The following is a 25,425-nucleotide window of genomic DNA, read 5'->3' as shown; positions in this document are numbered from 1 at the left end:
AAAGTTGAGCATGCTGTCAAGGGACTGTTTTTGCTCGTATTTTTGTTGGTGAACGTCTTTTTTAAACGATTTTTGAATATGATAAAAATTATAGTGTAAGTGGACTGGGAATATGTTATTAACAAGATTATCTGCAAGTGTTTTTTTCATGTGATCATAGTAATAATGTAACCTGACAGTAATATATACTGTAAATCAAAAGTAAAACAGCCCATAAACATTCTAAACTAACTCCATTTTGAACCCTTTTAGACTATAAGCAGAAACAAACATATAGTTAAGTCTTACTGGACCTTCTGTGCATGCTTTTGTAGAAAGTGGGCTTCTTGAAACAGAAACAGAGGGGTAAAGTCACAAAGAACGCCAAAGTGTACTTCACAGATGCGATTTCTGCACAAGTAGCTGTCACTTTGTTCAATCGTGAGTTACTGTACATGCTTCTTTGCTTAAGTGTTTATCGATGATGATTCTTTATGTAACTGTTACAAGTTAAACAAAATCAGACATGTCAGTTTCGCTTTGGGAATAAGTGAATGTCATTTTACAAAATGTACCTAGTACTATAATATCAAGTTAGGTAAACACAACTGTGATCAATGTATAAAAACCATTTGTGTACGGTTTGTTGATTGGTGTTAGCAAGGGTTATTCATTAAGTTATTATATAACTTATAAACCGCTTTTGGTATTTGCTTAACTTTCATTACTCAATGTAATTAATAGAAAATGTTATAGTTTTGTATTACTGAAAATGATAATGAAAGCACCAACAATTTGACAACATTATTATTTTTTAATCTGATCACATTCTAATTTTTAAATCCTATAAACATAGTGTTCAAATTGTTTTTATGGTTGTTTGATATTCCTTTCAGGTAAGAAATTCAAAGGCCGTAATATTAGAGTTACATTATGCCACAAACAGTTGACACGGCAGAGAGCCAACAAAAACACAGGGTCAGTTAAACAAGGCATTGATGACTTAAAGAATGTAGTAAACTCTACTGAACAAGCAGTTATAAAGATTAAACAAGAAGCTCTGGGTGTTGATGATGCCATGAAAAACACTGTTGCAGTTGGGAACAGAATCCAAATAGTTGATAACAATGACAGCTTTGCCTCTGGAACAAAGATTAAGTCTGAACAATACAGTGATGATAATGTAAAGGAACACCAAGATAGAATAGTAGAAATTAAAGGAAACTTAGTGGAAGTAAAGAGTGAAAAGATAGAGAAAACAGCAAGTGCTACTTCAGGTCCAGACCTTATGGAATCTGACAGTCTTGATTCTTTGCCATCCCTGAATGGTCAGAATGATAATTTGTTCATCGATAGGACTGAACAAATATTAAATACCTCCACAACTGAAAAAGAATCAGACACAAAACTTCTGAAGACTCCAGACCAAATTGCTGGCACTAGAGTAAGTATTTCTTTGTCTGACAGTGGAATAAGTACTGAAGATGAGGGAAAGAATTGTAATTTACTTGTATCCCCAATTATTAAAATGTGTTCGGATAAATCACAATCGTATATGAAGCAACCACCTAGTATTATTGTTCGTGGGAAAGTAGATTCTAATGAGGACACTATTGATAATGAAGTTGCAGCATGTTTGAAGTCCACATACAGGAAGAGCATCTTGAGTGATTCTGATGGTACTCCATCAATAAGTCCTGTCAGTACTGACTCAAATGATTCAGATCTACCAGAGATCAAGTTCATTAGGAGACTTAGAGATGATGATGCCTACAAATTGCTGGCAAAGCCAAAAGCAGAACCTGCAAACAACAAAGTTGGCTTACATTCTGATAAACCAGCCACTGCAACTACTGCCACGGCCTTGGGGCTGAATATTACTAAGGATGAAAAAGAAATAATGGCTGTAGCAGGTGAATCATCAGCTTCAAAACCATCAACAAGTCGGTCAGATTTTGAACCGTCTTCAAGTTGGTCTACCCCTTCAGATGACAGAACAAACTGGAGAGAGCCCAAGTCTAAGTCCAGTTCAAGCAAAAAAGAGCTGACAGAAGAAATCTACCAGACATCTTCTATTCATAAAAGCAAATCTCAGCAAACCTTGACAATCAAGTCCACACACAAGATAACATACAGCCAACCAAACTCCAGTACTGCTAGCAGAAATGTGAATATCCAACCGCCAAAAATCTTGCTGAGTTTGACCCCTGACTTCTCAGATGAGGACTATATGGATGTAACTGATGATCCTGTGTTTGCAGAACCAACTAGCCAACCTGCACTTCTGAGGTCAGGATAGTTTTAGTTCTTTAGAAATAACCCACTTTTTCTAAATTACAGAAAAGTTGATTAGCCTTAGTGTTAACAGCAAATTACCCTTTCTATGGAAAAGCCCCACTAACATTTAGATATAAGTTAGTAAATAACACGTTGGGGGTGCATAGGGGAAGGGAGTTGAACTCTTTTTATGAATCACTTAACCGAAACCAAGTTCCATTCAAGAATCTGCATGTCACCAATTGCATCTATGTGTACGTGGAATATTGCATGAAATTGTCCTGATAATTGTGGGAACCTGTATTGCCTTTGAGAATATAGATACACGGTTAAAAAAAACACTGGTAAATTGTAAACCTTGCCTAGTCTAGGTCATGAAAAATTTCTGTACATTTACATAAAAGCCATTGTACATTTAATGAGTTTTTAAAAACCCATATAATAATAATATATTTTTGCAGAGTGGATGAAACCTGTAATACACTTCAGCAGAACAAGTACAACACCATGAGGTGCAGGGGGTGTGGAGGTCAGAGTTGTGACAATATTGTATATTGTACTAGTAGTAACTCAGTGTATAGTTCTTGCTATAATCTCACATAGACTGGAGTTACCATGTTGGGTGCTTGGTATGTTGGTCTGACACCAACATGGGGACTCCAATCTATGTTGCAGTCTGACACCAACATGGAGACTTTAGTCTATGTGGCAGTCTGACACCAACATGGAGACTTTAGTCTATGTGGCAGTCTGACACCAACATGGAGACTTTAGTCTATGTGGCAGTCTGACACCAACATGGAGACTTTAGTCTATGTGGCAGTCTGACACCAACATGGAGACTTTAGTCTATGTGGCAGTCTGACACCAACATGGAGACTTTAGTCTATGTGGCAGTCTGACACCAACATGGAGACTTTAGTCTATGTGGCAGTCTAACACCAACATGGAGACTACAGTCGATGTGGCAGTCTGACACCAACATGGGGACTACAGTCTTTGTGGCATTTTTTTGTTATTCAAGCTTAACTTTTGCTGTGATCATATATTCAAAACCGGCCACTGACAGCCATCTCTGACGACAGTATGTACTTCTTTAAATGCAGTTATTCAAATTTATTGGGTTGAGAATAATAAAATAACTTGGTACAAATGTTAACATTTCTGAGATGGTATAATTTGTTACCGCTGTGCAATTGTGGTATAACCAGGTTTTTATCAACCTCATTGAAAGCTCTAGTTTTATGATAGCTTATAAATAAACCATTTCAATTTAAAGGGCTCTTAGTCACACCAAAAAAGTGGTAGGGGGAATCAGAAAAATGCATAGTAAACTGTTTTGTGAAAAATAGTAATTATAATAGTAGGATGGTAAACGTATGATCTTGATTTGCCTTCAGATTGTTTCGATGCAACTACCTTGGCTTCACATCAGTTGAAATGTAAAGCCCAGAATCGCCAGGAAGATGATGTGTGGCACAGTTACAGGTAACCTGTCCTTCCATGTATTTAAGTAAACTTAGTCTAATTTTTCCAATAGCCATTTATTATACCGTGGATGAAAATTAGTTAGTGCTTGCCTGTTTGTCAATCCAGAAGAATAAAGCTTAAGGACTTTATGTCAAAGGTGGCTAGGTTAAAATTTTGCTTGTGTCTGTAGGTCCCCAGAGCGAAGACAAGGTGAGATTGAGAGACTGGTTTTTGACAACCCTGACCCTGACAAGACATGGTGTGCAGTTTGTAGGCCGAGCAGCGACGAGTTTTTACATCTGAAGAAAGCAATAAAAAGCTGTTACGCAACATTTCATGATGAAATCACAAGGCTTGGTTGTTCTCAGTTGCTGTTTAAGACCTCCAGGGAACAGTATATGAAGGCTTTTGGTGAATATTTAACAACAGGGTATTTTTTTGCACCTAAATTTTTGATTCCGTGGCTGGAGAATTCTGCAGCCAATGCATATGAAGTACCGAACGACATTTTCAATCATACGTTCAATGAAAGACATCTCTACGGACAGGTTAGCACTAAGAACCTTAAATTGGATCAGTCTTCTAAAGAATCAGGGACTCCTGGGTCTAAACATGCATTTGAAATAAAGAATTCTACAGCAGTAGATAGGTCTGAGACCCAGCAAGACAAGAGGAAGAAAACAAAAGGCAAGCCAAATCCTACTATTGCTCCGCATGTTTTAAAGCCCGCTCGCCTTCCATTTTCACCTCAGCATGATGCTCATGAGAGTAGAGCACCTGCAACTCAGGTGAGAGATCCACCACCTGCAGCCCAGACAATTGTGAATCCATCTGCAGCCCAAACAATAGCAAATCCATCTGCAGCCCAGACAATAGGGAATCCATCTGCAGCCAAAGCAAGAGCTAATCCACCTGCAACCCAAGAGATAGCTAAACCACCTGCAGCCCAAGCAAGAGCTTATCCACCTGCAACCCGAGAGATAGCTAAACCACCTGCAGCCCAAGCAAGAACTAATCCACCTGCAGCTCTAAGATTACCTAAACCACCTGCAGCCCAAGAAGGAGCTAATCCACCTGTAGCCCAAGCCATAGCTTATCCACCTGCAGCTCAAGCAATAGCTACTCCAGCTCATTCAAAAGCTAATCCACCTGCAGCCAAGGGCATGGGTGTCCAACCACCAGCACCTCCAGCTGTGACAAGAAATCGCCCTCCTCCAGCCCGAACAAAAACTAATCCACCTGTAGCTCAAGCAGTAGCTAATCCACCTGTAGCTCAAGCAGTAGCTAATCCACCTGTAGCTCAAGCAGTAGCTAATCCACCTGTAGCTCAAGCAGTAGCTAATCCACCTGTAGCTCAAGCAGTAGGTAATCCACCTGTAGCTCAAGCAGTAGCGAATCCACCTGTAGCTCAAGCAGTAGCGGATCCACCCGTAGCTCAAGCAGTAGCTAATCAACCTGCAGCCATAGCAGGAGCTAATCCACCTGTAGCCCAAGCAAGAGCTAATCCACCTGCAGGCCAAGCAAGAGCTAATCCACCAGCTGCCCAAACAAAAGCTAATCCATCTTCAGCCAAGGACAGGGGTGTCCAACCACCAGCACTTCCAGCTGCATCCAAAAATCCACCCACTCTAGCCCAAGCAAGAGCTAATCCGCCTTCAGCCCAAACAAGAGCTAATCCACCTGTAGCCCAAACAATAGCTAATCCACCTGTAGCCCATGGCAGGGCTGTCCAGCCAGCTGCAGCTGTGACCAGAGAGTTACCGCATGCTTCCCAGGCATTTGCTCATCCTCTTGCTGCTGAGGCTGCCTTTCAACCACCAGCCCAGATGCTAGATCCTCCAGAGCCAAATGCATCATCAGTGGAGGAAATTATGACAGAAGTTGTAAGTTATCTTAGTAGATATATTTCTTGCATTGGTTCTCTTGATACAAAATGCTTTAATGGTAGTTTAATCTTGATCATTTTAAAGTTTTTTAGTAATCATAAAGCAATTTTAAGTTGGAAATTAAATTTTAGTTGCTAAATTAACTTTAGTGCATTTTAATCTACCGCGTTTTACAATCAGGGATATAAACTTTACATTTTGACTACGGTTGACCATTTTAATATCACTAATACGTTACCTGTTATCTCTAGCTTACCCCTTTCCAAGGGAGTTTATTCATCCGGTAAATATTCAAGCGCTGGGAATCGTCCACCTCTATAAAGAATCCAAATCAGTTTAAACATAGTACAATGCAACCTAACAGGAAATCAAGAACCATAACTCATCTTTCCTTTCCGGATAAAACCATGTGCACGCCTATTTTAGGCTCAGGACTTATGTGTTCTTTTCACTGTGTTTTTGTCGGAGTTTAAAAGGATAAAGTTTATTTATCTTTTATTTGTATCATTCGGTTTATATTTCTATACTTTTTGTTGCAGTAATTGTCATATTTCTGCTTTTGCTGGGTTTCTTTGTTTGTAGCGTCGCTCATGTACATGACGTCATGAGCACGTGAACCACGAGGAGTTTGTGCCTATTCCCCAATAAGTAATTGAGGGCAATTAGACAGCGTTCTTTGTGTTTACATTTTGTGATTTAACTTTTAATTTGAATTTATAATCATTAATTTGTCTTTTGTAGGTTCTTTCTGTTTCTTTTATTTCAGAATGAACTTACAGGATAGAGGTTCTTGTGGTCATATCAAGGCAAGGTGGGATTCCCACGATACTTGCCTTGCATGTACTGGTTGCACATTTAATAACAAATGTGCGGTTTGCGATTTGTGGGCTTACGACATATGGACGAAAGCAGGTCGCCGGAGGACTTCGATCAGCTGCAAACGCAACGAACCTCCATCCGACGTTGATTACCCGGTGACTCCACTGGTCAAGGATGACCAGCGGTTTTGTCGGTCACTGGGTACCGGGCAAGATGGTGTTGTTGTCAGTTAATCGTCATCAGATCTTATGACTCACCATGCATACCCGCGACGATGATCATGGAACGACTGGATCAATGTCAGACCACATGGCAGCCGCCATTCTACGGTCTTTGTCCTGTGATGTAACCGGTCATGAAAGGACCGGCTGGTCACCGGTCATGTCACCGGTCCGGTCCGGTCATTGATCACCGGTCCGGTCCGGTCAACAGTCATCAATTAGGCCTGCCACCGATAACACCAATTGCCGGTCAAGAAGAACTCGGTCTTCATCATCGGCTTATTCTTCTACATCCGATTCGTCGTCGAATACATCGTCTTCATCAAGGAGTGGACATCGGACACGCTCTTCTTCGTCGAGCAGTTATCATCGTCGCGGCGCCCATAAGCGATCACGTCGTCACTCACGGAGACGGTATTCCAAAAAATTTCGATCTCATCGCAGCGGATCCACATCTCGACAGCGCAGCTGATCCAGATCTCGACATCGCAGGAAACGAGGACGTCAGCAACGTTCACGTAGACAGCATCGGACCTACCATTCGTATAGTTGTTCACCATCGTATTCCGTTATGGAATCACATGTTTCCATGCCAAATGTGTCGGTTCCAAAGTTGACTGCCACACATATTGCATCTTCAGGAGCTCATCTCACCACTATGGCGTCAGTGTCAACACCACGGGTATCATCTACCGTATCTAGTCGTGTACCCCCTACAGCTACCCTGTCGAATCCTGATACACTATGGATACAGAATTCGGCGGGACATTTTGTACCGGTCAATGCTGATAATTTACCATCTTCCGGTTTACATTATCAGTTTACTGACGTCGGGGATAATCATTCGCCGTTACCAGACAATTACAATCCGGTACAAGATATTCTCACTTTTGTTCCTGCTGATTCTATACACACCGCTGGTGTTGTAGAGAGTGAGGCTGATTCAGATGCAGAATCTAATGTTGAGACGGATCAATATTTAGCTCCGATTGGTCAGATCTATGAACTGATGTTTAGTACTCTTGGTGAAGATTACTGTCCAAGACCTGCTGAACTGTCTTCAAATGCGACGATTTCTGTGACAGAACAACTTTTTCGTACATTTGATTCCAACAGGGTTAGTAAGTCGACGGCTCGTCATGACCCGCGACTTCCCATTGGTTCTACTGTTCTATCTGTTCTTCAATCATTGGAATCAGCTAATAAGACTATTCCAAAAGGAGGAGAAACATGGAAAATTCCTAAGGAACTAGCTGATCCAAAACACCAGGAAGGTAGTAAAAGTTACAAGCCTCCTGTACCACATGCAACATCTGGGTTGGATTTTTCAAAACTTCCGGTTCCAGATCCGGACATTAGCAAGCTATCTCTTGTAATGCCAAGTGGTTCCAATTCAGTTTCTGTTCCGTTTTCAATGTTGGAAACTTGGGAAATGAGGGAACGTAGATCATTAGGTTTGACTAACCAAATTGACTTTATGCTAGCGACAATTTTACAAATGGTGTGTGATTGTTCGGAATCTGTTCCGGAGGAACTCTGTGATTTGTTAATTAATCTCTCACGGACCACATTGGCCTTATCTCACACTTCTGCTTCTTCAATGTCCGAGATGCTAAGGATTCGTAGAGATCTTATCCTTACTTCTTTACCTAAAGATTTTCTGTTGGAACCTGGTATGAACTCGCTCAGAACAGCTCCTCTCACATCAGGGTTCTTTTTTGGTGGAAGGATACAAGAAGCAATCACGGCTGACAAGGATGACCAACTTCATGCTTCTTTAGCTAGAAACAACTCTGGACAACGCCAAGGGGTCTTTAAGCATCCTGCTTCTAGGCCACCAGCAGTTCCAGCATTCAAGACGGCTAAGAGAAATAACCTTTTCTCTAAAAAGCCTTCTTTTAATCCACAGTCAGGTCCTAATAGGCAGTCTTCCTATAACAGACCTTCTTTGTCACAAGTCTTCTAATAAAGATTCTGGGAAAAAGGGCAAACCCAAGCCGGGACAGAGGAATTTCAAACCTTCTACCGGCAGGGGGGCACCTCCTGCTTATCAGCCCTAGGGCCCTTCCCTTTCTACCGCCACAACCTCCGATGCCGGAAATACCGGGGTTAGACTTTTCCACTTCTCAAATCGATGGCTTCAAATTACTTTAGACACATGGGTTCATTCTCTTGTGACAAAAGGCCTGACTTTTCAATTCGAAAAAAGGCCTCCACTTTCTCGCGTCCCTATATAGCTGGTATCTCGGCATCCACATATTCTCTGGCTCTTGGAAAAACAGGCGGTAGAAAGGGTTCAAAATCCTTATTCTCCAGGATTTTACAGTCGTCTTTTTCTTGTTCAAAAGAAAAATGGTTTCTGGAGACCAGTAATAGATTTAAAAGTGTTCAACATGTATCTCCTCAAACCAACTTTCAAAATGGAGACTCCTTCTTTCATACGGGAATCCATCAAACCGCTGCACTGGGGGATGTCTTTGGATCTGGAAGATGCTAACTTCCATGTTCCTATACATCCCAACTACCGGAAGTACTTGCGATTCGCCTTTCAAGGCCAAGTCTGCCAGTTCCGGTCTATGCCTTTCGGGTTGGCGACAGCCCCACGAGTTTTTACCAAACTAATGTCAGCAGTCGGATCACACCTCAGAGTTCACGGGATTATTCTTCTTCAGTATTTCGATGACTGGCTCTTACACCAGCTCGATCGTCAATTGCTTCTGTACAACCTAGAATTCTCTTGGAAGGAACTCCTCTCGTTAGGACTCCTTCTCAATGCAGACAAATCAGACCTCATTCCTTCACAGGACTTTACGTTTGTGGAAATTAATTTCTTGACCCACATCAATCGGGTCAGAGTGTCTATTCAACGTATATCAGACCTTCTGATGAAGGTCAACTGGGTTTTGTCCCAATCTCATATAACAGCTCAAGAATTCCTCTCTCTCAACGGTATCCTGAGCTCAGTAGCAGACTTTGTGCAGTTGGGACGTCTCTTCATACGTCCTCTTCAGCACTATCTCTCAGCTTGTTGGAAATGGTCTCCAGGCAATCTATTAACACAGATTCCAATCCGTCCCTCCTTAGTGTCTCATCTTCAGTGGTGGCTAGACGAGGAGACTCTGTTGGCAGGAGTACCCCTTCTTCCTCCACAACCGTCATTATATCTAATAACGGATGCGAGCAAGGAAGGGTGGGGTGCTCACCTGGAACCTCTCAGTCTGATAATTTTAGGGTTGTGGTCTCATCAGGAATCTCACCTACATATCAACAATCTAGAAATGCGAGCAGTATTTCTAGCTGTATCTCATTTCCAATCACATCTTCGAGACTCTTGTGTGTTGGTGTCAACAGACAACACATCTGTGGTGGCTTACATCCAGGCACAGGGGGGAACACATTCTCAATCCCTGTATCTGGAAACCAGAAAATTACTTGTTCTTTGCAAAACACTCAACATTCATCTTCTGGCAAAATGTATACCAGGTCGCCTCAACGCCCTGGCGGATGGTTTGTCTCGCAAACACCAGTTACTTCCATCGGAGTGGACACTTCATCAAGAAGTGACCAACCAGATCTTTTTCAAGTTCGGTTATCCCCTGGTTGATCTATTTGCGACCAGACACAATCACAGACTTCCTCTGTATGTGAGTCCAGTTTACGATCCAGCAGCGTGGGCAATCGACGTGCTTTCGTTCGCGTGGGACCAACTGGACGCTTACGCCTATCCCCCACCCATTCTAATTCCCCAAATATTGGGGAAAATCAGGGTGAGCTCTTGCAGGATACTCCTGATTGCCCCTTGGTTGCCCAGAAGATCTTGGTTCAACGATCTTCTCAGTCTCCTGTACGATTATCCCAGGAATCTTCCTCACGGGTCAGATCTTCTGTCTCAAAGAGGCAGACTACATGCGGACCCAAAAATGTTCCACTTACACGTCTGGCCGTTATCAGGCAATCTTTGCAGAAGAAATGTTACTTCAACCCTCGTTGCTTCGGAAAGGAGAAAATCCACCAGAGCAGTCTATGATGCTCGTTGGAAACTCTTCTCTAATTGTTTTTTTTGAGGGAAAATTAATCCCCTCAATCCCTCTGCTAGACGAATAGCGGATTTTCTCATTTATCTTTTTGATGATAAGAAACTTTCTCTTAGTTCCATCAAAGGATACAGATCTATGATTTCGCATACATTGGCTTTCACTAAGTCTTCACAAGTCTGTGCTGATCCAGCTATTTCAGAACTTGTTCGAGCTATGGAACTTAGTCGTCCTGTATCTCGTACACTTGCTCCTAAATGGGATTTAGCTTGTGTGCTAGGTTCGCTTATTAAGGCTCCCTATGAACCTCTTGATCAGGCTTCATTACAATTCCTAACATGGAAGACCGTTTTCCTTCTTACTAAGGCTTCAGCCAAACCGAGAAGTGAAATTCATGCTCTTTCTATCGAGGATAGTCATCTTCGTTTTGACTCTTCTGATGGATCTGTACATTGTTATGTCAGTCAGGATTCCTTGCTAAAAATCAACTCCCCTCTATGGCTTCCAAACCCTTCAAAGTTCCAAGTCTATCTAGAACTTGTGGACATGAAGATGATGATAGACTCCTTTGCCCGGTCAGGGCTTTGAAGTTCTACCTTAAAAAGGTAAAGTCTATTCGAGGTTCTCGCAAAAGACTTTTCATTCCATTAAAAGGGGGGGGGGGGGGCGATGTGTCTGCGGCTTCTATTTCTCGTTGGATAGCCTCGACTATAAGGAAAGCTTATTCTTCTCTTTCATCTAGGGATTTATCCCTGTTTAAGATAAGACAGCATGAATTAAGAGCTCTTTCGGCTTCGTGGGCTTATATTAATCAGACCCCACTATCTGAAGTGCTTCAAGCTGCTTTCTGGAGGAATCGGACCACCTTCTCCTCTTTTTATCTTCGTTCTCTTGAGTGCCAACAAGACAATTTGTATAGGTTGGGTCCTCTTGTAGTGGCTCAAACTGTAGTTTCTTCTATGGCGTAAGTACACTGGTGCCATCCGAGAATTAAGTACTATACTGTACTAACAAAGATTATAAGAGGACGTGATTCTACTATCTCTGGCTGTAAACCCTGTATATGGGTTCTGCTGTGATGGGAAAAAATATGCGAACCTTCCCGCCGCAGCTGCAAAATCAGCTAGAGATAACAGGTAACGTATTTATGATATTAAAACAAATTTTCTTAAAATAAAGTTCATTTTAGTTATTAAATACTTACATGTTATCGGTAACTCCCACCTCCCACCCCGCTTATCGCCTTTTTATGTTTGTGTAAAGGAAAGATGAGTTATGGTTCTTGATTTCCTGTTAGGTTGCATTGTACTATGTTTAACCTGATTTGGATTCTTTATAGAGGTGGACGATTCCCAGCGCTTGAATATTTTCCTGATGAATAAACTCCCTTGGAAAGGGGTAAGCTAGAGATAACAGGTAAGTATTTAATAATTAAAATGAATTTTATTTTAAGAAAATTTGTTTTTCTCATCAGTTCAACTGGTAAAGAGGACATAGGAGTGAATCAACAAGAAAATAGATAAATGCTGCACACATTTTAGGAGTGGCTTGTGGGCTCCTGCATATTATATTGCAATGGAAATGCAGATGCAGTTCGGTTTAATACTTATGTGCAATCTTGTTCAGTAACTTGAGCTACAAGTGAGTTTCTGTCACAATTCTAGTTGTCGTTATTCCCCGATGTAGACGAGGCCTATTTAGAGTCGTTAGCGTTGCAAGTAGCCGGACCTATGGCTGTCAACAACATCTGCTTCTATCTACTGGAACGGCAATACCCAAGAAAGAAAAGGCCTGAAACAGATAGTGTTGAAACAGAACTTGTCAAGGAAACTATCAACTACTTCATTCCTGCCTTTAAAGAAATGCATGACGATACTTACTATCGAAATGCATCTGCTTTACTGTTGGCGGAGTTTGCTTGGGTACATTTATCAGTTGTATTTATTTTTTTCATAATTTTGGTAATATGACCTATGAAAAATGCTGTTCATTTTAAGCAAATTTTTCTTTAATTTGGAGAAAACTATAATTGATTTATCAATGGAATTTGAGATTATTTTTTTTTAGATAAACTTCATTAAATTATGATGTTTTTAACTTGGGAAGGGAACAAAAATGAAAAAATGATATTTGGATATTTTTCATTATTTTGATATGTATTTGAAAAATCAACTTTTAAACCTGAGATATAAATGTCTGAAATTAAAACCGTCTGGAGCAAAGTACTGTTCTTGATATAAATTGTATCTTCTATGCAGCTTAAAAAAGAGGATAGAGTAATAATTTTTAAAAATGATCATTGATGATTATGTTCTCTATTTTCACTTAATAGATTTTATTTGCATAAAATATTTCCGGAAAACATATTACTCTTGTTATCATTTATTCAATACTATACTAAATTATTTTGTTTACTTTTCCTAGATAATATTTATGCTTTTGTTTTCATAATTTTTTCGGAACGAACTCCAGAACCATGACGATTCAGTTTGTTAATGTTTGAGTAACTAAATTCAGATTAGAGGTCAGATTTTATTTGTTGATTATATAGCAATTAAATTCCTTGGACATTTAAAGTAACAAAGTCGGGTTTTCTCGGTTGTCTTAACCCTTTGCATGCTGGGAAATTTGTCATCTGCTTAAATGTCGTCTGCTGAATTTCTAAAATTTGCATTTTCTTCGATTTTTTTTCAAAAAATACTATCAGAATAGCAAACAGTTTGGATCCTGATGAGACGCCACGTTCTGTGGCGTCTCATCTGGATCCAATCTGTTTGCAAAGGCCTTCAAAGTTCGGTTCTCGCACTGAAAGGGTTAATTGGGAGACACTAAGTTTAGAATAAAATGACAATTATCTTAGGCAATAGTTTAAACATTGTGTATTAAACACCCATGTAAACTCCCAGATTAACAATCCTTCTTCTGATACCCTCCTGTAGGCTACTTATCATTTCTTCTGTTTATGCAGCTGTTATCCAAACAATCACTGATAAACTGAATAATTATCTGCAATAAACCATAAATGCTACTTGGCACTTAATTTTGTTTTAAGTGTCTTTGCATTAAAATCAAATATTTGAATTCGAATATTAGATAATAAAAATATTTTGCTGATTTTCAAAGATTCAAATATTTGTTCCCATCTCTATTTTTACTAGTCAAATGGCTAAAATTACATGATAATAGTAATTGGTCCTGTCCGTCCTTCCGTCCGCAACTTTGTCCGGAGCATAACTACAAATCTATTCAATGGATTTACTTTAAACTTAGAATGTAAACAGATGGCAACTAGGAGAAGTGCAGTGACCAAGAACCATAACTCTATAACCTTAGTTTTTTAATTATCTCCCTTTTTTATAATTTCAAAGTAAATTTTTATCTGGAGCAGAACTCTAAATCTACTGAAGGGATTTACTTGAAACTTCATATATTTACAGATGGCAAGTAGGAGTTGCAGTGACTAAGGACCATAACCCTATCTACCTTAGTTTTTTAATAATCTCCCTTTATTTAATTTCGGAGTAAATTTTTGTCCGCAACATAACTCCAAATCTTTTCAATGGATTTACTTTAAACTTAGAAAATAAACAGATGGCAACTAGTAGAAGTGCATTGATCAAGAACCATAACTCTATCTACCTTAGTTTTTGAATTATCTCCCTTTATAAAATTTCAAAGTAAATTTTTGTCCGGAGCGTAACTCTAAATCTACTGAAGGGATTTACTTGAAACTAGAAATATAAACAAATGGCAACTAGGAGAAGTGCAGTGAACATGAACCATAACTCTTTCATCCGTAGATTTTGAATTATCTCCCTTTCTTTATTTATATTTATTTATTTATAATTTTAAATCATATATTTAATTCAATTACATAGTAAATATTTTAGCTTTTCAATTATCTCCCTTTATCTAATTTTACAATAATATTATAATTTGAACACTGTTCAAGTATTCACTGTTAAATGAATAGATGAGTTTAAGGAAAAATACAGGGATCAAGAACAGTAACTGTTCATAGTCTTCTTTTTTAATTACCTCCCTTTCTTTAATTTCCATATATTTTATTCTCTACAGCATAACTCCAACACTATATAACTAATTGATCCTTGGAATATAAATAGAAGACACCGGTGCCATGTTTTACAAATATAATTCTACTCTCTAAAACAAATGTTGTCATACAAGCAAACACATTTCGGCGGGGATTTGGCACTACTGTGAAAAGCTCTTGTATAATCTAAATTTTGAAATGGTTATTCAAACTTGAAAGTAATAAATTAACCAAGGTATCTGAAATTAAAGCACATTAGATAATTTGCTTTGGTTAGCTTTAACAAACTGTTATATTTATGAACAACTGGGCCAACTTGCTGTTGTTGTTTTTAGCCCACCTGAGCACAACGTGCTCATGGTGAGCTTTTGTGATCGCCTTTTGTCCGTCATGCGTTGTGCGGCTTCAACATTTGCCTTGTTAACTCTCTAGAGGGCACATTAATTGTCCAATGTTCATGAAATTTTGTCAGAAGATTGGTCTCAATGATATATGAGTTCGAAAATGGAAACGTTTGCTTGAAAAACATGGCTGCCAAGGGGCGGGGCATTTTTCCTTTTATGGCTATAGTAAAATCTTGTTAACACTCTAGAGGCCACATTTATTGTCTGATCTTCATGAAACTTGGTCAGAAGATTCATCCCAATAATATCTTGGATGAGTGTGAAAATAATGCTGGTTGGTTGAAAAACATGGCCGCCAGGGGGCGGGGCATTTTTCCTTATATGGCTATAGTAAAACCTTGTTAACACTCTAGAGGCAACATTTATTTTCCGATCTTCATGAAACTTGGTCAGAAGATTTGTTCCAATAATCTCTTGTTATCTCAGGTGAGCGACTTTGGGCCTTTCAGGCCCTCTTGTTTAATTATTATGCTATACATATTGTAGACTTTGTTTATCCAGTTGTATTGGTGCATTCCAGTTTGGTGCTAGGTTCATTGCCAAAGCCTTGGAAACAATGAAGGAATGTTACGCCCCCACGTACCGTTTCCTTGCAGAAATCTGGAAGCAGATTGCCATTCAGACAAAGCTAAAAGACAGTGAGTACAAATGACGGCTTTAAGCTTAAAGTTATAAAGTTTTAAACCCCAGTGCACAAATACTTTTATAAAACAAGAAGTGTTTGTGAAACACTATGCCCCCATATCTTTGACCTTGAAGGATGACCTTGACCTTTCACCACTCAAAATGTGCAACTCTATAAGATACACAGGCATGCCAAATATCAAGTTGCTATCTTCATTATCGCAAAAGTGTACATAAAGTAAGCGATTTTGACCCATATATTTGACCTTTGACCTTGAAGGCTGACCTTACCCTTTCACCACTCAAAATGCGCAGCTCCATGAGATACACATGCATTCCAAATATGAAGTTGCTATCTTCAATATTGCAAAAAGTTATGGCAAATGTTAAAGTTGGCGCAAACAAACAAAGCAACAAACCAACAGACAGGGCAAAAACAATATGTCCCCCACTATTGTGTATAGTGGTGGGGGACATACAAAAACTCCCTGCAGAAATCATTCCTAATGGACTTTTTATCTAACAAAATGGTAACAGATAGAAACAAATCAAATAAATCGTACACAAACATTCAATAGCTGGTGTATTAGATGAAGTATGCAAAGCTCACGCAAAGTAAACTATCAAGTATTTATTACATTCACACCAAGTGGTTCTATAATGATTATAATTAAACGCATTTCTTACAAGCTTCAGACAGATTGGTAAATAGGTGTGTTCATTGTATTGGTGTCTAGACTAGATCTTCATTAAATTATTATGCCCCCCTTCGAAGAAGAGGGGGTATATTGCTTTGCTCATGTCGGTCTGTCGGTCGGTCCGTCCACCAGGTGGTTGTCAGACGATAACTCAAGAACGCTTGGGCCTAGGATCATGAAACTTCATAGGTACATTGATCATGACTCGCAGATGACCCCTATTGATTTTGAGGTCACTAGGTCAAAGGTCAAGGTCACGGTGACCCGAAATAGTAAAATGGTTTTTGAATGATAACTCAAGAACGCATACGCCTAGGATCATGAAACTTCATGGGTAGATTGATCATGACTCGCAGATGACCCCTATTGATTTTGAGGTCACTAGGTCAAAGGTCAAGGTCACGGTGACCCGAAATAGTAAAATGGTTTCCGGATGATAACTCAAGAATGCATACGCCTAGGATCATGAAACTTCATGGGTAGATTGATCATGACTCGCAGATGACCCCTATTGATTTTGAGGTCACTAGGTCAAAGGTCAAGGTCACGGTGACCCGAAATAGTAAAATGGTTTTCGGATGATAACTCAAGAGCGCATATGCCTAGGATCATGAAACTTCACAGGTAGATTGATCATGACTGGCAGATGACACTTATTGATTTTGAGGTCACAATGTCAAAGGTCAAGGTCACGGTGACCCGAAATAGTAAAATGATTTTCGGATGATAACTCAAGAACGCTTTTGCCTAGGATCATGACACTTCATAGGTACATTGATCGTGACTCACAGATGACCCCTAATGATTTTTAGGTCACTAGGTCAAAGGTCAAGGTCACAGTGACAAAAAACGTATCACACAATGGCTGCCACTACAACGGACAGCCCATATGGGGGGCATGCATGTTTTACAAACAGCCCTTGTTCTTATTAGCTATTGACTATTTTGGTTTAAATAGCAACACTTCCATTTTCTAAGAATAGTACATGTCAACAGATTTTTGCAATTATTAATATTTTTATAAAATATGTTGTTTGTTTGAATCAACTATAATGAATGTTTAATTTCCAATTCTGATTTACAAATTTTTTGCAATGCTGAGTTAAAATATTTTGTAAAACATGATGGTTACTTTGTGCTGAAAAATTCGCTGTGAGATGCCATAAATGTCAATTAATTCATTACTTTTAGTCAGCAGCTCCATGATGAATACCTTTTGTTTTTATAAACTAATTGGTCTCAATTTATCATGGAGAAGTAACATGTGGAAACAGATATGTGGGTAGTATAATACCCCCCCCCCCCCCAAAGAGATCTGAAAACACTCCCAATTATCAATCCATAGTGACATGACTAGTTTTATTCATCAATCACTTATTCACTTGCATTTGCACTTATAATGCCTTAAAGTCATAAAATATGTAAATTGTGTAAACAATAAAGATGATAATGGTCAAATGGAGAATTTCGAAATAAAATGCTCGGATTTAATGCCTGTAATTTAAATTGTTTTTTTAGCTCACCTATGGAGAGCTTTTGGGATCTCCTTTTGTCCGCCGTCAACATTTTGCCTGGTTAACACTCTAAAGACCACATTTATTGTCTGATCTTCATGAAACTTGGTCAGAATATTGTTCTATTAATATCTCGGCTGATTTTTAAAATGGTTCTGGTTTGTTGAAACGCAGGGCCGCAAGGGGTTGGGCTTATATGGCTATAGTAAAACCTTGTTAACACTCTGGAAGTAATATTTATAGTCCAATCTTGATGAAACTTAACATAACATAACATTTGTCTAAATGATAGCTCGGTTGAGTTTGAAAATGGTTCTGGTCCGTTGAAAAAAATGGCCGCCAGCGGGCGGGCAGTTTTCCTTATATGGCTATAGTAAAACTTTAACACTCTAGAAGTCACATTTATAGTCCAATCTTCATGAAACTGGGTCAGAACAATTATAATTATAATATCTCAACTGAGTTCGAAAATGTTTCCGGTCCGTTGAAAAACATGGCTGCAAGGGGGCGTGGCATTTTTCCTAATATGGCTATAGTAAAACCTTGTTAACACTCAAGAAGTCACATTTAAAGTCCAATCTTGATGGAACTTGGTCAGAACTTTTGTAATTATGAAAGCTCAGCTGAATTTGAAAATTGTTCCGGGCCCGTATTCACCAACCCATTCTTAGACTTAAGAATAAAGACTTGGAGCCTAGAAAACTACCTCCAGTGTTTGAATATATACAAGCTACCACTGGTGATTATGTAATTCACAAAATGTTCTATAAGAATAATGATGTAGATAGAGGTGGTTAATACCACGTTTGACTCAAAATTAAAGAAATTCTTGAATATTCTAATTTAAAGAATTTTCTTTATTCTTTTACTTAAGTCTAAGAATTGTTTGGTGAATACGGGCCCTGGTCCATTGAAAAACATGGCCGCCTGGGGGAGGGTCAGTTTACCGTATATGGCTATTGTAAAACCTTGTCAACACTCTAGAAGTCACATTTATAGTCTTATCTCATGGAACTTGGTCCGAAGATTAGTTCTTATGATTCAGATTCAACGCAATTGTTCGTCATATGTACGCCATGTGTATCCCCCTTGTTTAATTGAACATTCTCGAATCTTCCACATTTATTGCAGCAATCCCTGCACTGCGTTGGGATGAGTTTCAATGAAAATAAAAAAAATGAAAGCGCTTGACCAACATTCAATAGACTGAGTTTTATCCTTTCAAACGTTAGGGTGGGATTCGAGTTGACCATCGGCCGAAAGCTTAAAAACGGTCCCATTACAATGTTCGGACAATTCTAGGGTCCCCTTCAACAGCAGTGCAATGTTTATGTACTTGCCCCTCGCGATTTGACCTCGCAAAGTGTCTGGTACTTGTGCCGCTTCATCGTCTGTACTCAATCTAAGCAATGGTTGGGATGAATTACAGACCAATGTCTGCGTACAAATGGTCTCATATTACTGATTAGTTGCATTACAGAATTCAGCGTTATCACTCTCTGGGACCTGACTAATATAGTTACAGAACGCGTGATTCCGAACTTTACGGGGGAAAGTACTGTATAATTAATCCGTTCCCCTTTACTTTCCTTCAGATCGCGAGAAATCCAGACTATCGAGATCCGGATAAACGCGGGGTCACTGTAACTTGAATTTTTAATTCCTCGAAAACGATTATCTGAGTAGATCTACCTTGTGTGTTTTTTCGTTCATATTTGGGTCCGGTAAGGGGACCCATTCCCAATGAAAAAAAGTATATATTTTTCCCAAATGGAATTTAAAAATTCACAATTGAAGGTTTCCAACAAAAAAATTTTTTTAGGTCTTAACAGGTCAAATTATATCCAAATCTTGCTCTATAAGTCGGACCTTAGAAAATAGATTTTGAAATCACTTTTATTGTCCCCTACCAGTTTCACCGGAGGGGACTTATTGTTTTCGCTCTATGTGTCTGTCTGTTAGTCTGTCACACTTTTCTGGATCCTGCGATAACTTTAAAAGTTCTTAATATTTTTTCATGAAACTTAAAACATAGATAGATGGCAATATGGCCATCATGCACTTCATTTCATTTTGTTCCTACATCAAAAATTCTGGTTGCTATGGCAACAAATAGACTATAAATACTGCTGAAAATGGTGATTTTCTGGATCCTGCGATAACTTTAAAAGTTCTTCGTATTTTTTCATGAAACTCAAGTTATGGATAGATGGCAATATGGACATTAAGCAAGTCAGTTCAATTTGTTCCTACGACAAAAAATTCTATGGCAACAAATAAAAAAATAACAAATAAATTCTGACAATGGTGGAGCCGGTTGGAAACATATATTGCTTGGCAATAGTCTTGTTTTTAAAGCTTTTGTAAGCCTAAAATTTACAACATTAATTTCCCAATTTTAGGCACAATTACGCGATATTTCCCGATCCAAAGGGACCAGGCCCCATTCCCAAAATAGTGAAAAAAAACACTGGTACCTTGAGAACTTGAATTATCCGAATTTATACCCGTATCCGCTTTTGTGAGTCGTGAATTGCCAGGAATTTGCCTGTTGTGAGCAACCTCTCTGTTTCTCTTCTTTTAGCATCTCGGCCTCGTCCAGACATACTCGATTCCTACGGATTTTTCTTTTGTTGTATAGGCTTTTAAGTTTTTCGATGTGGTGAACTCTGTGTTTCTCATGAGAAAGAACAATATTACGGTCACATGGTTGTATGGTAAAATCAAATGCATTCCAAATGATAAACTCAAATGCGTTCTGAATTGCTTAGATACACTCAGGGTCATAATGCCAAGATACGCTTACGCAATACTGAAAATACTGAAAAATATTTATACAAAATTATTCTTGCATTATTTTTATTTAAAAATAATTGCTAATATTGCAACATGTATATTAACACTATGTTAACACTCTAGTTGTTATAAGGATGTTGGTGCCTGATGATTATGATGATGATGATGATGATGATGATGATGTTGGTGGTTATGTATTCAGAAACAGGAACAATAAACCAAATATCTTATTATAATTATTGCATTACTCAAATTAATTATTGCCATTACTTAAGATTGTTATCTTTATTTTTGCAGAAATTCAACATAATGGTGAAACCAATAAAACAACAAGAATTGTTACATATAAATCTTATTTGATCTTCATTTACTTAATCCTACTCTCTATAAAACTCATTCATACCTGTGCTTGCATTTTTGCACAACAATAGTTTTGTGTGATGCCTTCTTAAATAGCCATGTGATGATTGTGTAACACATGTGCTCAATTAATTTTGTTTTTATTTGTAGATGTCTCAAGTGTAAAATCCAAGCTGAGTGCCATGACCTTTGAAGTGGAAATAGGTAAAATTTAATGACATATATTGTAGACAGTTTATGTTAAAGGAATATTAGGAATAAATCATTCCAAAAACATCATAGTAGGTCTTGTAACTTATCGGCTTGATTTTTTATTTCATTTACGGGGGTTCATAGTGTATAAGAGCCATAATCATGCTTCCCTGGTTTCAGAGTAACTGCCATTTGATCATATGGTGCTTTGATTTTTCTGTAGGTAGGTAAATCTCATCAAGGGTTGTGCAGTGCACAAGAACCATAACTAGTGCTTATGTATTGTTAGAGTTGCTGCCCTTTGTTTATTTTCTTACTTTTATTTTGTACTGAGAATATCTTGAACACACAAACAGGAATCAATTGCACAATCCCTCAATTAGATCTTCCTACCCATGAAGTTTTAAGTTGATACCTCATATATTTGGCTGTCAGAATTGTATTGTGATGACTATTTATGGTTTGCTTGTTGATAATGAAATAATTCCAACAAATTTAAAATCATTTTAAATAGAGAAATGAAGAAATATATTATTAGTCAACAGGATAACAGTTAATAATACAAGAGGCAATCACAAGCAAATATATATTATTATTTTAATACCAGACAGTTTACTTTATTGAATTATCCTGCTGACATGGACATGAACACAATCCCTGATTAATTCAGTTTTGCTAGCCAAGTTCCTCAGGGTTGACAAAGAAACATGTTTCTTTTTGCGATCTTAAGTTCTGACAATTTTTGATTTTCCAGACCAGGAGATTTCGAGGCCAGAGGCTGGGTCCAGTACTGGTACTGGGAAGGACAAGGTCAAGGTCACGCTACTGAAGTTCAGACGGCAGTTAGTTAAATCCTCGCCACAGATCTGTCCAGCCTTGCAGACTGAGATAGACTGGGTCAGGGAAAAGTGCAAAGAGTTGGAGGCAGTAAGAGGATGTTTATCAGCATAGTTAATGATTTATAGTAAAATAACTCCAATTTTAGAATTAGAGCAAGATTCAAATATATAACAAATTTGCTTCATCTCTTTGTGTGCTTGAATTTTTACCGAGTTGAAGAAAGGTTCACACACCAAAGCTTGCCAAGCCCTGTAAGGAGTCAGATAAATTCAAGAACACAAAGACACTAACCTTGTATACTATATAAGTATTTATCCAATCTCATGTCTTTAACAACCATTAAAGATGAACAGTAAAAGCATAACCCAAATATTAATCTTTAATCAATGCATTCCAGAAAAGAGTAGTCAGTCATATAATGTACATTTAGGGTCGAATTAAGGTAGAGGGCTGTATAAAGCTTAAGTCTAAACAAACCCTGAGTTTTCATGTGAAAAAATCATTTTGTTGTACATTAAACATTTTGTTAGTTTCCTTAATTTCAGTGTTCAGTGACAGTGGGGTGTAAATAAAACAGTGGTTTTCACGTATCATTCAGTCCCTTACAAAATGTGTGCATTATTTTTGTATGAACACATGTACAAACATGACTGTGCAGGCCTTTTGTACTGTTCTCTTGAGTAAGAATGTACATTCTTTGAGCAATTTTCCTACTCCTTATACAAGTCTTTGTAAAATGCTTGATGAACTAACATCAGTTCTTCAAAACCAATCCCGTAAGTAAAAATGTATCATATCCCTTTTAACATATTAAATTCGATAAAATTCTGTGTAAACTGGGCTTAAAGCATTTGATGATCATGAAAGTGTCATCCAAGATGTGCTGTCTGCAAAGGCTAATCATGGACATTACTTTCCTCCTAGACGGGATTTTTTTTAAAAAGGACTTCCTTTTGAAGAAAAAATCCATAAAAGCGGAAAGTGTTGTCCCTGATTAGGGGACTTCACAGGCTTAACTGGGAAGACACTTTACCCACATGCATTAAGCCCCATTGTTACTATGTGTCCAACTGCAGGAGGCTGACCGGGAGATTGCCATGGGTCTGAATGAGGAAGAGTATGAGCTGCAGGGCCAGTGTATAGAGTGTGGCTGCTGCTATGGGGAGTTCCCCTTTGAGAGCATGGTGCAGTGCTGTGACGGGCATCTCTTCTGTCAGGGATGTCTGCAGCAGTATGCACGCGAGTCTGTCTTTGGCCAGGGCAAGGTACGATCATATAATCATCAGGCTTTCTACTGGTCCCTACTTTTCCTACTTTTCCCTACTTTTTTTTCTTAAACCTACTTTTCCCTACTTTTTTCAAAAATAGCCCTATTATCCCTACTTTTTCATTTTGCAAGTAAAATAAATAAAATGTAAAATGAAGGCTTACATGATTCTTTTTTAGATATTTTGCAGGATTTCCATTCATTATGAATCTTTTGTAATGAGTACAGTTCAGATGTGTTTGGGGGGATCACCTTGTGATGTTCATCCTTGAAAGCACCATGGTTCCTTGGCTAGTCAATACAGACATACTGGTCTTTAGGTAAGATAATATCTTTTTACACTGTGAAAATACATATATGTTATATTTAATCATGACATATGTGCTTCTTGAAATAGAGGTGACAGATATGCAAGCTTCATCTAGACTACACTGCCAAGTTTCTTTTTTTCCCAATGATGCTACTAGCTGAGGGAACCCACAAATGCCATGCTGTGTTTTAAACATTATGGGTTAAATTCGTAGATGCTGCTTTCCTTTCTTACACAATACATTTAAGTTTAAGTGTAAAGCTTGCTTTTCCTAACTGTCATACTAATCATAAATGATTGTGTATGACCCCACAAAAAAGGGAGGGGGTGATTTGCCATTGTTTGTCTGTCCGTCCATCTGGCTGTCCATAGCCCAAAGTTTGTGTCGCGCAGAACTCAAAAGTATAACTGCAAGAGCCATCTTTCTGTCCAGTGTGAATAGCTGTCAGCATGAGAACTTGTATACCTGAGTATTTTGATGCAAGTTTGTCAGATATCTATGGAGTTATGGCCCCTCAGCAAACGATAGGAATCTTTGTGACAGAGCCAAATTGTGGGGGCATCTGTGTCCTATGGACACACATCTACTTTAAAATTAATAAATTGATTAGAATTTGATTAACACCATGGCATTTGTAGTTTGTCTCAAATAAGCTAAAATGCAGGAGCCCCCAGGCCACCAGATTTTATTTTCAGTATTTTGAGAATTTTCAACTTTCACCCATGTACTAATGGACTTGCTTCAATTTTTTTGTGATTTTAAATTTTGACAATTATACCTTCATATAATTATGTTGCACTTAAACTACAGTATATGTTGACATCTTACATTTTACTATACTAATTTTAACACCTTTGCAAACAGAATAGACCTTAGTCTCTGTGTGCTTATACACTTATAATAAATATATAATTCTTCACTATATCCTGTGGTTAGAAAATTCTTTGTTTTAGTACTAGTGCAAGAATACTTATATATTCATAGTGGGTGAAGTTTGGTACATATTCGTGGAGGAAAGGGTTAATACTAAGGGCTTTTGTACTTTTGTACTTTGCTTTATAAGATTAACAGTGTATGTTTTGAATGTTATGTTCATTATTCTATTCCATTGTGTAAATTGATGTTAAATGAGAAATACAAATTTCAGGTGCCTGTATTTCAAGGATGGGCAGAACAAGGCATTCTCACAGCATCAGATGGACTAGGATATGTATCAATTTAACTGTAATTCCAGCTGAAAATGGTAATTATTTTCTTATTTAGCCCTACTTTTTAACAGTAAAAATCCCTACTTTGCCCTACTTTTTGCTAAATTCTTGCCCTACTTTTGCCGTAGTTTTTTGTGGAGAGGCAGTAGAAAGCCTGAATCATATTATGTTGTCATTTATTAACCAAGGGAATGATCTGTGCAAATATTCCATGGCAAATAAATAGATATTCCAAAAAAAATCTAGTATAAAGTGTTAGAATTTTAAATACTCTAGATGTTGCATGGTCTTGCTGGCAGTAATTTGATTCTCTGTTTTTGTAAGTATTGCTTTTAAACTGCTGCTGTACCCTTTATGTACATAAGATCTTAACGAGTTAGCTCTCTTCCACTTACCACCTTTATGTACATTAGATTTTAATGAGTTAGCTCTCTTCCACTTACCACCTTTATGTACATTAGATCATAATGA

At 38.2% G+C, this 25,425-nt stretch overlaps 1 protein-coding gene across 10 annotated transcripts in view; it reads left to right on the top strand.

The window, feature by feature from the left end:
- The window catches only part of LOC127848315 (uncharacterized), a 97,784-nt gene that overhangs the window by 47,213 nt on the left and 25,146 nt on the right, over positions 1 to 25,425 (top strand). For 7 of the 10 annotated variants that reach the window (XM_052380693.1, XM_052380695.1, XM_052380690.1 and 4 more), the window contains 10 exons: positions 315 to 420; positions 876 to 2,268; positions 2,718 to 2,785; positions 3,657 to 3,744; positions 3,917 to 5,609; positions 12,351 to 12,608; positions 15,665 to 15,782; positions 21,287 to 21,340; positions 22,083 to 22,255; positions 23,245 to 23,433. In XM_052380693.1, coding sequence (XP_052236653.1) covers positions 315 to 420; positions 876 to 2,268; positions 2,718 to 2,785; positions 3,657 to 3,744; positions 3,917 to 5,609; positions 12,351 to 12,608; positions 15,665 to 15,782; positions 21,287 to 21,340; positions 22,083 to 22,255; positions 23,245 to 23,433 — 4,140 coding nt within the window. The remainder of the gene's footprint in view (positions 1 to 314; positions 421 to 875; positions 2,269 to 2,717; positions 2,786 to 3,656; positions 3,745 to 3,916; positions 5,610 to 12,350; positions 12,609 to 15,664; positions 15,783 to 21,286; positions 21,341 to 22,082; positions 22,256 to 23,244; positions 23,434 to 25,425) is intronic. The other 3 variants (XM_052380698.1, XM_052380697.1, XM_052380694.1) reach the window with 3 other exon arrangements.

The sequence above is a fragment of the Dreissena polymorpha genome, chromosome 10 (assembly GCF_020536995.1).
Source record: "Dreissena polymorpha isolate Duluth1 chromosome 10, UMN_Dpol_1.0, whole genome shotgun sequence".
Taxonomy (NCBI): domain Eukaryota; kingdom Metazoa; phylum Mollusca; class Bivalvia; order Myida; family Dreissenidae; genus Dreissena; species Dreissena polymorpha.
The sequence above is the reverse complement of the archived record's forward strand: the minus strand, read 5'-3'. Positions and strand labels throughout refer to the sequence as shown.